At 43.9% G+C, this 15,558-nt stretch overlaps 1 protein-coding gene across 4 annotated transcripts in view; it reads right to left on the bottom strand.

Annotated features, from left to right (window-relative positions):
• snx4 (sorting nexin 4) overlaps positions 1-15,558 on the bottom strand; it is a 51,068-nt gene that overhangs the window by 18,872 nt on the left and 16,638 nt on the right. For 3 of the 4 annotated variants that reach the window (XM_042336107.1, XM_007909117.2, XM_042336106.1), the window contains exons 4-5: positions 13,511-13,660; positions 8,454-8,501 (exon numbers count right to left, since the gene is read on the bottom strand). In XM_042336107.1, coding sequence (XP_042192041.1) covers positions 8,454-8,501; positions 13,511-13,660 — 198 coding nt within the window. The remainder of the gene's footprint in view (positions 1-8,453; positions 8,502-13,510; positions 13,661-15,558) is intronic. The other variant, XM_007909118.2, reaches the window with a different exon arrangement.

Genomic DNA, 15,558 nt, shown 5'->3' with positions numbered 1-15,558 from the left:
CGCCCTCCCTTGCCTCCTTCAAGGCATGACTCAATATCCTCCTTTTTGACCGTGCCTTCAGCCGCCCTCCTACCTCTCCCCTCCATCATCCCAACCCTGCCCCCCCCATGCTCGGGTCCTGATCCCTGACTGTTCAGCGCCTTGGGACGTCCTCCCAACATGAAAGGCACTTTAGAATTGTAATTTTGTTGTTGTTTGTTGTTGGGATTGATTGATCAAATTATCATTATTTTTTGGAGGAGGGATTATTACCCCGCAAAGCGATCCGCTAATCAACTAACTAACAACCAGGTTCCTACTTACTGCTAGGTAAACAGAGGCGTGTGGAGTAAGGAAACCTGCCACAGTTTCGTCCCACCCAGGAATTGAACTCAGATTAGTGCACTCACTTGTGAGGCAAGTGCGCTAACCACTACATTACAGCACTCCACATGTTGAGCTATCATACACACCCATCAGCAACCCACAGCAAGCTCGCTCTCTCTTTACCCCTCCCTGCCCACATTTTCTTAAAATCGATTTTTAAAATAAGAAAACATTTGAAAAGTGGTTGTTAGAAGACCGTTAAATTGAGCGTTCTTTACATCTATCGCTTTGAAAGCATGAATGGATTCTAGAAATGAGCCAGGAGAGGGGACAGAATAGATGTGCAAGACGGGAGGAGTGGGGAAGGGTAACTGTCCTCGTTATAGCCAGAAACGTTCTCCGGCAAGCGGTACCCTTAATTTTCCCTCCCCCCCCCACCTACGCCACATTGTGTGCTGGGTAGTGTCTGTCCGTCTAACTAAAGTCTCACAAAACGGATCCAGGTTTTTGGTAAAACAACTAAATAACATAACTAAGATAAGTTTCCCTCACATTCCAAAAAAGTAATCTAGAAGGAAAGTCAAATTAAGAAAGTAGGAAAATAGAGGAAAATGTACAAACCATAAAACCCAACACCCAAAAGGGTTAAACAAATAGCATCTCTGCATCGAGGAAAAGCATTTTATTAAAACATGTGTGACACATCTTCCAATGTGATGTTGAAACATGCTTCTAAAGTGCTGTTATCAATTACCATATTCCTAATTGTTAATGAAAGCATCAAAACATTGGGACAAAGTAAGAAAATTAAGGAAATCCTTCATTAATTACTTACTACCCTATGGATAGCAAACAATCAATGCAATTTCCCATTTTAGCAGTCATGGCCAGAATAACCCAGTATTCAGAATTGAGTTAAAAGTGCTTCCAGGTACTTTCTACATCTCCAAGGAACATGTACTAAGTGTGGACCTACATGTATCTTGTCAGATATACTTTACATCTATATTTAAATAAAAATAGTAATCCTTGCATTTGACATAGTGCCTAATCACGGCTTCGAGACTTCTCAAAGTGTTTCACTGCAAAGTGAATTGACTGTAAATTTTGTGGGTGAAACGCAACAGTGTCCCACAAACAGTCATGAATTGAGTAACCAATTTATTATTGTTTTTTTTTTGAAGGACTTATTACCACTGGAAAAACTATTCCCAATTGACTAACAATCGGGTTCCTACTTACTGCTAGGTAAACAGAGGAGTGTGGAGTAAGGAAAAGGGATTAAGGGATATGGGGATAAGGCAGGGTTATGGTATTAGCTGGAGTTAGATTAGAAGATCAGCCATGACTGAAGGGCGGGGTAGGCTCGAAGGGCCGAATGGCCTACTCCTGCTCCTACATGTTATGAAGCTTGCCCAATGTTTCGCCCTGCTGGGAATCGAACCCAGGTCTCTCGCTTGTGAGGCGTGTGCTCTAACCAATGAGCTACAGGCCTCCATGTGTAGCTCCAAATGGTGTAACATTACAAAAAGCAGCTTCATTGAACATTTATGCATTATTAGCAGCAGCTTAAATGAGGGTAAAAAAGGACTGTATTAACATTCTAGAAACTATTCTTTGACTATGTTCAACACTAAAATATTCTCAAGGCTTATGCATTACTCTCATTACAAAAAAAATTACTAGGATTCATAAAGTTGCAGGAACTCAAATTCATAATCCATTAAAAATCTCTGGAAAATAATTTTGCATTTGCAAACATAAGAATTTGCTAGGCAAAAGATGTCCAAGGTCCATCTAGTTCACCTTCCACCATCCTGGCAGTCGCTTGACAGGGTGTGTCCCAAACTATAGACTGTATCCACAGATATTATTTTCTAGCAGAAATCTATCTCAATTTGTTCTTGAAACAAACAACATTTTCTGCTTCAACGGTCTCCCATTTCAGCAGCTTGAGGGGTGAGGTAGTGGTGGAGTCAGGCGATGTTACGGAGGTGAGGGAAGGCAGAGCGGGTCATGGCTTGAATGTGGGAGAGAAAAGACAGTTGAGGGTCGAACCAGACACCTAGGTTCCTGACTGGCGGTGAGTTGTAGTGTGCAACCATGGAGGTTGATGCTGCCAGAGCCTGAGGTGCAGAGGCACTGACATGAGCCAATCAGGAGGGCCTCAGCCTTGTTCACATTCAACTGTAGGAAATTTGCCCTCATTCAGGACTTGATGTCCGACAGGCAGTCTGTCAGGACAGCAGTGGTCCTGGACTTAAGGGTGGAGGCAGAAAGATAGAGTTGGATGTCATCCGCATACATGTGGAAGTTGACCCCATGTCTGTGGATGATATCACCAAGGGGGAGCATGAGAAGAGGGCCAAGGACGGAGCCCTGGGGGACGCCAGACACGACAGTGCGGGGCTGGAGGAGAAACCGTTAAGAGGCAACAAAGTGGAGATGGTGAGAGAGACAGGAATCGAACCAGACAAGGGCAGGTCTGTGAAGGTTAAGTAAAAAGGAGAGGCGGTTTATGAGGATGGAGTGTTCGACACTGTCGAAGGCGGCAGAGAGGTCAAGGAGGACAAGGAGGCAGAGGGAACCCTCATAACAGATGTTCAGAATGTTATTACTTTGACCAGGGCTGTTTCTGAGCTACTGGCAGCGCGCAAGTTGGATTGGAGGGGTTCAAAGAGGGAATGGCGAAAAAGGAGCAGAGCTGGGATGCGACGACTCGTTCCAGGACCTTGGAGAGGAATGGGAGGTTAGAGATGGGGCGGTAGCTGGAGAGTAGAGGCATAGATCTTATATTCTATGCTTCTATTTACAAAGTCAAGAATCCCATATGCTTTTTTAACACTTTACCAACATGTCCTGCCACCTTCAAAGATGTGTGCATGTGAACCCCCAGGGTCTCTCTGATCCTAATCCACCTTTAAAGTTGTACCATTTATCTGATATTGTCTCTCCTCATTCCTCCTCCCAAAATTCATCACTTCACAAATCTCTGCATTAAATTCCATCATCCATGCGTTTGTCCATTTCACTATGTCCTCCTCAGTTTACAACGTTTCCAAGTTTTGTGTCATCTGTGAACCGTTGCACTTTATACCCAATTCCAGGTCATTAATATATATTTAAAAAAGCAGTGGTCCTAATACCAATCGTTGAGGGACACTGCTATATACCTGTTTGAAAAACAACTGTTCACCTCTGTTTTCTGTCTCCCAGCCAATTTCGGATCCATGTCCCCATAATCCCATGGGCTTCAATTTTGCTAATAAGTCTATTATGTGGCACTTTATCAAAACGTCTTCTGAAAGTACATATACACAACATCAACTGCATTACCTTCATCAACCCTCTCCGTTACTTCATCGAAGAACTCAATCAAGTTGCTTTCTGAACATATTAAACAAGATTTGCTGAGGGCAATCAGTGGATTTACAAAGAGAACGTTGCATTGAATATAAATATAGCAAACTCGTCCTCTCCTTCGAGCACCTCACCTTCTTCCACCCCTCTCTCCCATTGAAAATTCTCCTTGTCTACCAACCCCCTTAGCCCCCTGGTTCCTTCCACACGGACATCTCTACTCTCCTCTCTTCCCTGTCCCTCTGCTCTGAACGCGTGCCCATCATGGGCGATTTCAACCTCCACCTAAACTCCCCTTGCACCACTTCTACCGACTTCACTGCCCTCCTCTCCTCCCTAAACCTCACCCTTCACATTTCACCGACTCACAACCGTGGTCATGCCCTTGACCTCGTTATCACCCACAGACTTGACATTTCCGACCTCAGCATAATGGACAAGCCCATTTCGGACCACTTCCTCATCTCCTTCTCACATCCCTCTCTCCTCCACCAAGCCCTCAACCATTCTCTACCGCTCTTGGAAAAGGCTACGCCCGAGACCCTCACAAAGGCCCTCACATCATCAAATATCTTATTCCTCTGGCTTTCCACCCGCGGAGATCCTGAAGCAGCTGTCCAGCTGCTCCATGATTGCCTCTCCTCCACCTTCAACTCGCTCGTCCCCCTGAAATCCAGGACCATCTCCAAACCCACCCGATCCCCCTGATACAACAACCATCTCCACTGCCTAAAAACCCAAATCAGGCTGCTCGAGTGCAGATGGCAGAAAACTGGCCTGAAAGTTCACCGCCAACTGTGAATCAAGCATCTCCACAGCTACCGCCGTTCTTTGATACGTGCAAAAACGGCCTTCTACTCCAACATCAGCTTGGAGGCTAAACACAAACCAAAAATCCTTTTTTCCCACCACCCACTACCTCCTCTGTGCCCCCCCTCAGGCCTCCTCAAATCTTCACATCGAATGCCAAGTGCGAGGAGGTCATGGACTTCTTTTCATCTAAAATACACAACATCCACCAGGCATCCTCATCCACCTGCCTCTTGTCACCCACCACCTCTGTCCCCCTCACCCTCCCCATCATCTGCTCCTACCACGACCCCCATAGTACATTCTTTCCTCCACATCTCTCCCTCCTCCCTCTCACCCACCATCACCTCCATGAAACCCACCAATTTGCTGGTCACCCAGCTCCCTCTCCTCTGCCCACTACTGGCTGACGTCATCAACCAGTCCCTCTCCTCCGGATCAGTCCCTGCCCCCCTCAAAACTGCTGTCATCACCGCCCTCCTCAAAAAACCTTCCCTAGATCCCTCAAACCCCAGGCACTACCGCCCTATTTCTAACCTGCCCTGCCTCGCAAAAGTCCTAGAATGCGTTGTTGCCAATCAACTTCACGGACACCTCTCCTCCCACTCCCTCTTCGATCCCCTCCAGACCAGTTTTTGCCCTACAGTACAGAGACTGCGCTTGCGAAAGTCACAAACGACATCCTCTATCTGTGACCAGGGCTCCCTCTGCCTCCTTGTCCTCCTGGACCTCTCCGCCGCATTCGACACAGTCGATCACTCCATCCTCCGTCACCCACCTCAGTGGGACCGCACTCACCTGGTTCGAGTCGTACCTCACAAACCGCCAGCAGTACATCTCCCGCTATCACCCGGTTACCTGCGGGGTACCCCAAGGATCCATCCTTGGCTCCCTCCTCTTTCTGATCTACATGCTCCCTCTTGGGGATGTCATCCGCAGAACATGGGGTACACTTCCACATGTACGTGGACGACACCCAACTATATTTTTCTATCTCACTTTGCGACCCCCAGTCCTTTGATGTTCTGTCAGTCTGCCTGTCAGACCTCAGGAGCTGGATGAGCGCAAATTTCCTTCAGCTGAACGTTGACAAGACAGAAGCCATACTCGTTGGCTCTCGTCAACGTCTAAAATCTCACAGTTCTCACCTCCTCCATCTACCCGACCTCCCCCTAAAACTCTCCAAACCTATACACAACCTCGGCATCAGGTTCGACCCCCAATTATCCTTCCTCCCCCATATCCGGTCCCTCACCAGCACCGCCTTCTTCCACCTCCAACGCATCGCCTGCCTCCGCCAATACCTCTCTCCAAAAGCCCTGGTCCATGCCTTTGTCACTTCTCAACTGGACTATTCAAATACCCTCCTCGCCGGTCTCCCCCTCCACTACCATCCATAAAATCCAGATTATTCAAAACTCTGCCGCCCACATTCTCACCCGCACCAAACTCTGCTTCCCCGATTACCCCAGTCCTTGCCAGACTGCACTGGCTGCCTGTCCCAGAGAGGATAGACTTCAAGATCCTCACCCTCGTCTTCAAATCCCTCCACTCCGCTGCACTCCCCTATCTCTCCGACCTCTCTCCTCACAACAGTGCCCGTTGCCTTCGTTCCTCCGGGTCTGGGCCTCCTCCTTGTCGCTCGAGTCCTCCGCTCCACCCTCAGTGGCCATGCCTTCAGCCACTACGCCCTGAGGCTCTGGAACTCCCTTCCTCATTCCCTTCGCCTCGCACCCTCTCTTCCTATTTTCAGGTCTCTGCTGAAGACCTTTCTTTTTGACTGCGCCTTTGGTCACCTTCCTCCCCCTCGCTCGGCTCTGGGATCCGTTACTGTGAAGTGCTTGGAAACGCCGAACGGTGTGGAGGGCGCTGTATAAATCCAAGTTGTTGTTGTAAATCCAAGTTGTTGTTGTTGTTGTAGAAATGAAAGCTGAAGGCATTCAACAGCAGGCCACGGTTCTTATTTTTTCAATTAAGTATGAAGTCACAGGAAATAAGCCTGGACAAATATCAGAGGCCAATATGAACAATGTATTAGAATTTGTTTGCAAGTGAACCAACAAAAACTGAACTCTCGTCTGCTTTAGGTAGCAAACAAAAATACAAAGGGTGGTTGACTACCAGTGGCAGCCAACCTTTTTGGTTGGCCAACAAAATACATTTTCTTGATTGAATATTCTTAAATCTTATTGATTATAATCTTTGATTATTTTTAAGAAATAAACAAGAAAAAAAATGGAAACAAATCATTGATTTAAAAATAAACTCACCTTAGACTAGTGCCAATGTTCGGTAGACCCTTCTTCACTGCCCCATGGGCCACTTCCAGGCCGTGGGCCATGGGTTGGCCACCACTATTGAACCAGCATATTTGTTATGGGGTCATATGGGAAGAGAACATTTAGGAACCTACTCCTTTCATCATGAGTTATCCAATTTAAACATCTCTCTCACCAATACTAAGCAACCTGACAAATTTTAAAAATCGATGAATGACGTTTAAACCGGTATCTTTACTAACAAATCACCCAAATAAAATTGGTCACTCACTCCATGGCTGTTTGTGGGACCTTGCTGTGCACAAACTGGCTGCTGCATTTTGCCCACAAAATAGTCAATCTACTTTACAATATATCCTGTGAAGTGCTTTTATACATTGATGACGTGATAAGCTGCTGTACCATTTGCAAGGATTATTGATGTAACTTCCTCAAAGGTAGAAAAAGATTGAATAAACATTTATGTATTTCTTTATAAATATAAATCTTTGTATTCTATATTTGTATACACTGTCTCGTGCGGTGTCCCTCAGGGCTGTCCTCGGTCCCCTCCTCGGTCCTATGCTCCCCCTTGGTGACATCATCCGCAGACATGGGGTTAACTTCCACATGTATGCCGATGACACCCAACTCTACCTTTCCTCCTCTACCCTCAACTCCACGACCACCGATGTCCTGACAGCTGCCTGTCCGACATCGAGTCCTGGACGAGAGACAACTTTCTTCAGCTCAACGTACGTAAAACTGAGGCCCTCCTGATTGGCTCGCGTCAGCGCCTCCGCACCTCAGGCGCTGACAGCATCAGAATCCAAGGCTGCACTCTCCACCTCTCAAAGCCAGTCAGGAAATCGGTGTTCTGTTCGACCCTGAGCTGTCCTTTCTTCCTCATATCCGCGCCACAACTGGCACCGCCTTCCATCACCTCCAAAACATCGCCAGACTACGACACTACCACACCCCTCACGCTGCTGAAACTCTGGTCCACACCTTTATCACCTCAAGGCTGGACTATGGAAACTCTCTCCTCGCCGGCCTTCCCGGCACCTCCCTCCACAAGCTGCAGGTCATTCAGAACTCTGCAGCTCGTGTACTGTCCCGCACCAGGCTTCGTGACCACATCACTCCACCCTCGCTCGCCTCCACTGGCTCCCCATCCCCCAGAGGATCGAATTCAAGATCCTCATCCTCACCTACAAGGCCATTCATGGCCTTGCTCCCTCCTACCTCTCCGACCTACTATCCCCCTACCTACCTGCCCGTACCCTCCGTTCCTCTGGCTCCGGTCTGCTCCACATCCCCCGCCCCAACCGCCCTACCATCGGTGGCCGGGCCTTCAGCCTCTCAGCCCCGAGGCTCTGGAACTCCATCCCCCAGTGCCTTCGCTGCCTCCTCCCTTTCCTCCTTCAAGGCCGGTCTCAAGACCTTTCTCTTTGACCGTGCCTTCAGCTCCCCTCTCGACTCTCTACCCCCTGCTCGGGTCCTGACCTAACCGTACAGCGCCTTGGGACGTCCTCCCGACGTGAAAGGCGCTCTATAAATGGAATCTTGTTGTTGTATTCTGCTCTTGACATTTCCTTTAAACTGTTTTCTAAACAAGCAAAATTTTTTTTTAATGATTTCAGATGGTATTAGGAAATTTTAAATAGTGTTACTCATTCTTCCATATTGATTTACCAAAAATAATAAATTCCATCATACCTTAGTTTGGAATCCAGTCTCATTCACTGCTTCTTTCCAACCATTTTCCTAGAAATAATTTAAAAGAAAAGATTTTACTTTTGTAAAACAATTGCCTTTTGTAGACAAAGGCAATCATGTTTCGATTAATGCTGCTGCATCATTTTAGAAATACAATTTAACCAGAAGCATTTCCAACCATTAGAAAATGTTATCATTTAAAAATTGTAGACCTCACATTTGCCTACACGTTTGTGAACACTTCAATATACTGTCACAACAAACTGCCTTGAGGTTTGAACATGGCCATTTTAATATGATGTGGGCTCACTCTTAAATTACCAGTTCCAGAGATTGTGGCAAGCAGATTTGTTTGGTGGTGGGAAGGAGGTGCGAAGTGCAGTAATCTTACAAACCTCCTGCCAAGTAGCTTAACTTAACAACTGGAAATGAAGATTTGTGTTATAATAAAATAACTAAATAGCAAATGTGTAACATATTTGCATCAGGATGTAACATCAGAGAGGAACATAGAGCGACCGATAACTTCGGAATAAAGAGATGTCCAGAAAGAGGAGGGGGAAGTGTAAAACAGATAAAGGCAGTTTTGGAGTGCATGTGCGTAAATGTGACAAATAAGGTTGGTGAGCTGCAGGCGCAAGTTGCCACATGGGATTCTGATGTAGTGGTGGTAACCGGAGACTTAGCTCAAACAAGGGCAAGAATAGGATCTTAACATGCCTGGCTACAATGAATTCAGGAGGAATAGGGAAGGAAAAAGAGGAGGAGTGGAGGTATTGATCAAAAATACTGTTACAGCCCTGGAAAGGGATGATGTGCTGGAGGGATCAAAGACGGAATCTATTTGGTTAAAGTTAAGGAGCAGAATAGGAGCTGTTACACTACTGGGTGTATAGTATAGACTACCAAAGAGTTGGAAGGAGATAGAGGTGCAAATCCACAAGCAGATTTCAGAAAGATGTAGAAACAATAGAGTAGTGATAATGAAGGATTTCAATTATCCAAACAGACTGAGAAGAAAGCAGTGTAAAGGGCACGGAGAGGGAAGAATTCCTGTACAGGAGAACCTTCTAGATCAGTATGTTTCCAGCCCAACGAGGAAGGAAGCATTGCTGAATCTAGTCCTGGGGAATGAAGTGGAGCAAGTTTCAGTGGGAGAGCATCTGGATAATAGTGATCACAATATAATTAGTAGTAGCAGAAAAGAGAAGGAACAATCAAAGGTGAAGATACTCAACTGGAAGAGCTAATTTCATTGAGTTGAAAAGGGATGAGGCCCAGTTGGATTGGAAACAAAGATTGATGGGTAAAATGGTAAATGAGCAATGGGAGGACTTCAAGAAAGAAATAGTACAGACCAGTCACATTCCCATGAGGGGGGAAAAGTAGGGCATCCAAAGCTAGAGATATCTGTATGACTAAGGAAATTGGGATTAAATTGAAACAGAAAAAGGAGGTTTATGATAAATGTCAGTTTCAAAATTCATTAGAGAATCAAGCAGAATACAGAAAATGCAGAGGGGCAAAGAGAGTGTATACGAAAAGATTAATGGGTAACATAAAAGGGAACACTAAACTCTTCTATAAACACAAAAAGAGTAAAAGGATGGTCAAAGCAAGGGTGGGGCCGATGAGGGACCAAAAAGGAAAAATTCTTGTGGAGGCAGAGGGCATGGCTGAGGTACTGAATGAGTAATTTGCATCTGTCTTCACAAAAAAAAATCCTGCCAATGTAACAGTAAAGGAGGAAATTGGTAGAGAAATTGGATAGGATAAAAATAGATAGAGGAGGTACTTAAAAGCAGCGCTCAAAGTAGGAAAGTCACCCGTTCCAGATGGAATGCATCCTAGGTTGCTGGGGGAAGTTAGGGTGGAAATAGCAGAGGCTCTGGCCACAATCTTTCAATCCTCCTTGGGTATGGGAGTGGTGCCTGAGGACTGGAGGGTTGCAAATGTTACACTCCTGTTCAAAAAAGGGGAGAGGGATAAACCTAGTAACTTCAGGGCGGTCAGCCTAACATCAGTGGTGGGGAAACGTGTAGAGACCATAATCCAGGATAAAATCAATTTTCACTTGGAAAAACATAAGTTAGTTATTGTATAGAGAGCAACATTTTAAAGTTTGCAGATGACACAAAACTTGGGAACGTGGTAAACAGTGAGGAGGATGGTAGCAGACTGCACACATAGCCAGACTGGTGAAATGGGCAGACACATGGCAGATGAAGTTTAATGCAAACAAGTATGAGGTGATGTATGTTGGGAGGAAGAATGAGGCAAGGCCGTATACAATAAATGGTACAGTTTTAAAGGGGGTACAGGAACAGAGAGACCTGAAGATTCACATAACCAGATCATTAATGGTGGCAGGACTGGTTGATAGAACTGTTAAAAAAGCATATTGGATCCTTTTATAAATATAGTCATAGAGTACCTAAAGGGTATCACACTTTAGGAAGGATATCAAGGCCTTGGAGAGATTTACCAGAATGATACCAGGTATGAGGGACTTCGGTTCTGTGGAGAGACGAGAGAAGTTGGGTTTGTTCTCCTTAGAGCGAAGAAGGTTAAGGGGAGATTTAATAGAGGTATTCAAAATCATGAAGTGTTTGATAGAGTAGATAGGGAGAAACTGTATCTACTGGCAAGTGGGTCAGTAAATTGTGTTAGCATAAGGTGTGCAAAATTAACATACTAATAATGGGTCAAAATGGGTGAGAGGTCATGGAACATGTGATCATGTAATTATGGAGTCATTACAAAGAAAGAGGGTTGAAGGAAACATATGATTGAATATGTTAATGAGGGATTGTAACATATTCACCAACCATTGAATGGTGTAAGATAGGGTATGTAAAATAACGGATTGTAAAAGCAAGACCAATGAGTGGATATACAAATACCGGATTGTAAATGACTGACAAGAGATTGGTGGAAGGTATAGAGGGAGTGGAATGAGAGTATAAAAATAAAGAGAACAAAGAACGAGGAGAAGGAAAAGATTGGAGCAGCATGAGTGAAGACTTGATGGAAGATCAAAAGCTTGAATAACCAGACAAGACAGATTGGAACTTCGGCTGCTGAACATCTCGTCCCGCGGTAGCATTGCTTTGTTATAATTCCTCCATGGTGTAACTTTATAGAACTAGTAAAGTTTGGCTTAACAGATTTTGCCTAAACAGAATGCTGGGTGACCTTTCTTGATATCCAACACTTGGGAACATAGATTCAAGATAATTGGAAAAAGTACCAGAGGGGAAATGAGACTTTTTTTTAAACAGAGAGTTGTTACAGTCTGGAATGCACTGCTTGAAAGGGTGGTGGAAACAGATTCAATAACAACTTTCAAAAGGGAATGAGGTACTTGAAAAGGAAATATTTGCAAGGATATGGGGAAAGAGCAGGGGAGAAGGACTGTTGTGTAGCTCTTCCAAAGAGCCGGAACAGGCACAATGGGCCAAATGACCTCCTTCTGTGCTGTAATATTCTATGATTCTATATTAAAAAAAGGGCTATAATCCAATGTCAACAGACTAATTGGCCCATTTGTAGAACACATTGCATATTTTACAAACATTGCATGATGAGATACATGAATTGGAATAATTTTATTGGGCTATCAAAAGTCAAGTCAATTACCTAATGTGTGCTCTAGTAGTAATAACTGCATTTGATATAGCACCTTATCACATTACTGAAATATCACAAAGTGCTTCACAGAATATACTGTAAAGTGAATTGACTGTATACTTTGTGGGTGAAACACGGCAGCCAATTGTTCACAGCAGTGTCCCACAAACAGTCATGGATTGAGTGACCAAATTATTATGATTTTTTTAAAAAAAGGGATTATAACCCCCGGAAAGTGATCCGCCAATTGACTAACAACCAGGTTCCTACTTACCGCTAGGTAAACAGAGGTGTGTGGAATAAGGAAACTTGCCTAAGGTTTCACCCAGCCCGGGAATCAAACTTGGATCCTCTCACTTGCTCTAACCAATGCTCTATGCTAGGCCTCCGACAAGGGTTGGGTGAGAGAATGATAGTAGTGACACTTTCTTCTTCGTTAATCTACCTTAGTCCTATTCAGTTTCCCAGCAAATATACTTAGATTTCTTTGCACTAGTCATATTAATCACCGCCTAACGCCACTCCCCTACGCTCTATTACTCCTGCACCTACTGGCTGCTTTGAATTACAGGAAATAACATCTTGACCCGTCGATTTTTGCACACTTACCGGCTGGCTACATTGAATCGTGGGAAACAGTCTTGATCTGTTGACGCATGTGCAGAAGAACTTTAATTTCCCGTGATTCAATGAAATTCCAATGCTTGCCGGTAAGTGCGCATGCGATGACTGGTCAAGATACATTGGATCGCAGGAAATGTAGTCTTAACCTGTCACAGCATGCCCACTTAACAAATGCAGGACTGAACTACCTCATGCATAATTACCGCTGCATTGAATTATGCAGGCATAGTGTAGATTGATGAAATCTGAATTTATACTTGTACAGTTTGCCTGCAATTTGGACTTTGAGCAAGTCATATTAAGTGTTATGGTCCCGACTGACATGACTTGTGTGTTTTACTATACTTGTTATTTCCGAAAAACAAAAGATATATGAGGTGGGGGGAGGTGAAGAAGATTCAATAGCTGATTAGTGTGGAAGAGGCAATTGAAGGAAAATACCAATTATGCCCAGGGTGTAATACAATGCAAATTATCTAGTGTTAGTATAAAGGTGTTATAAATTATATAGCACCTTTCACGGCAGGATGACATCCCAAGGCACAGGACAAATTCAGGTTTGCACCTGGCTGGGGGTTGAGGAGAAAGGGGGAAATAAAGAGAAAAAGATGGCCAAAAATGAGATGAAAGAGGAAGGTCTTGAGGCAGACCTTGAAGGAGGCAAGATCAAAAAGATTCTGGGATGGACTTCCAGAGTGCAAGGTCAGAAACCCTGAAAGCCCAACCACCAATGTCACATTCAGTAAATGTAAAATAAACCAATGCAGGTTGCATTAAGTGTAATATACAAAAAAAGCTACTACCTGTGTTAAAAAGAAATACAGGATCTTGTCTTGCGAGAGAATAGGGTGAGAAGCCACACGCAACAGAAAGTTTTCAAGACCAATCCTCCGTCGTTCAACAAAATCAGGATCCATGTTATCAGCAGATAATTTGTGCCAAACAAATTCTGCCTGCAAGAATGGAGTACAACATACATTGTTCAAGTCATTAACACACTGCATGTTATTCAGAAAATATTAATGCAACATTAGTAAACTCAAACTCTGCACACCCAAAAGATCTGCCAAATCCTTCAGACTCTAATAGAACAGATCCTGCATTTGAAGGATTTGATAAAGATTTTATTTACTTCAATTATTTTAGAATAGTTTGCTTTTAGGATTGGCCCAAAGCACTCCTCCTCAGAAATCAAATTCCTCTTCACATTAATCAAGCTGATCATCCAAATAGAAGAAAAACAGGAAAGTATCACTGTTGAGTTTTGGCAACATACAAGAGACAAACAAACACCCCCCTATGCATGACACAAACATAGAAGTCTTGGTATTGATGCTCAAATTCTTTGAGTCCTGTAGCTCAGTGGTTAGAGCACTCGCTTTGCAAGTGAGAGTCCTGAGTTCAATTCCAGTCAGGGCGAAACCTTGGGCAAGTTTCCTTACTCCACACAGAGCCTAATAATAATCCCTCCAAAACCAAAACAATAATAAATTGGTCATTTTCAATCCATGACTGTTTGTGAGACATTGCTGTGCGCAATTGGCTGCCGCGTTCGCCCACAAATATACAGTCAATTCACTTTACAGTATATTCTGTGAAGCGCTTTGGGACGTCTAGAAGACGTGAAAAGCGCTATATCAAATGCAAGGATTATTATTATTTTAAAAGGCAGCAGCAGAGAGATCAATCAGATGCAACAAAGTATTAAAAATGCATTAAGGATTAAGGAAGAACAAAGAAACAGAATCTGTAAGAATATTATGAACTACATTCATAATAAATGTTCATCTTACAGTGAAGAGCTTTGGAACGTCCTCCCGACGTGAAAAGCGCTATATCAAATGCAAGGATTATTATTATTATTATTAAGAGGATGTACAAAAGAAGGGGATGCAGCCAATGCCACAGTATCGGAGGAGAGGATAAAGAAATTCGATAGGATAAGAATAAGCAAAAAGGAAGCACTAAAAAGGTCGACTGTGCTCAAGGTAGATATATCACCTGGTCCGGATATAATAAAAATAATAATCCTTGCATTTGATATAGCGCTTTTCATGTCTTCTAGATGTCTCAAAGCACTTCACAGAATACACTGTAAAGTGAATTGACTATATTTGTGGGCGAAATGCAGCAACCAATTGCACACAGCAGTGTCGCACAAACAGTCGTGGATTGAAATAACCAATTTATTATTTTTTTGAGAGATTATTATCAGGCATGTGGAGCAAGGAAACCTGCCCAAGGTTTCAGCCTGCCAGGAATCAAACCCAGGTCTCTCGCTTACAAAGCAAGTGCTCTAACCTGTACAGGATGGGAACCATCCTGGGTTACTGAGCGAAAGAAAAGGTGGAAATAGTGGAAGCTCTGGCCACAATCTTTCAATCCTCTTTGGAGTGGTGCCAGAGGACTGGAGGGTTGCAAATGTTACTCCCGTTTACAAAACGGGGCAGAACGATAAACCCGGGAACTACAGGCCAGTCAGCCTAACGTCAGTAGTGGGGAAACTTCTAGAGACTATAATTCAAGACAAAATAAATTTTCACTTAGAAAAATATGGGTTAATAAAGGACAGCCAACACTGATTTGTTAAAAGCAAATCGTGTCTAACAAACCTGATAAGAGTTTTTTTGACGAAGTAATGCAGTTGATGTAGTTTATATGGATTTTCAAAAAGGCGTTTAATAATGTGCCACATAAGAGACTTGTAAGCAAAATAGAAGCCCATGGAGACAGAAAGCAGAGTGTGATGGTGAACGGTTATTTTTCTGACTTGAGGGAAGTGTGCAGTGATGTCCCCCAGGGGTCCATATTGGGACCACTGCTCTTTTTGATCCATATAAATAATAATTCT

Source organism: Callorhinchus milii, unplaced genomic scaffold (assembly GCF_018977255.1).
Source record: "Callorhinchus milii isolate IMCB2004 unplaced genomic scaffold, IMCB_Cmil_1.0 Scaffold6, whole genome shotgun sequence".
NCBI lineage: Eukaryota > Metazoa > Chordata > Chondrichthyes > Chimaeriformes > Callorhinchidae > Callorhinchus > Callorhinchus milii.
This window is presented reverse-complemented; position numbering and strand designations above follow the sequence as displayed.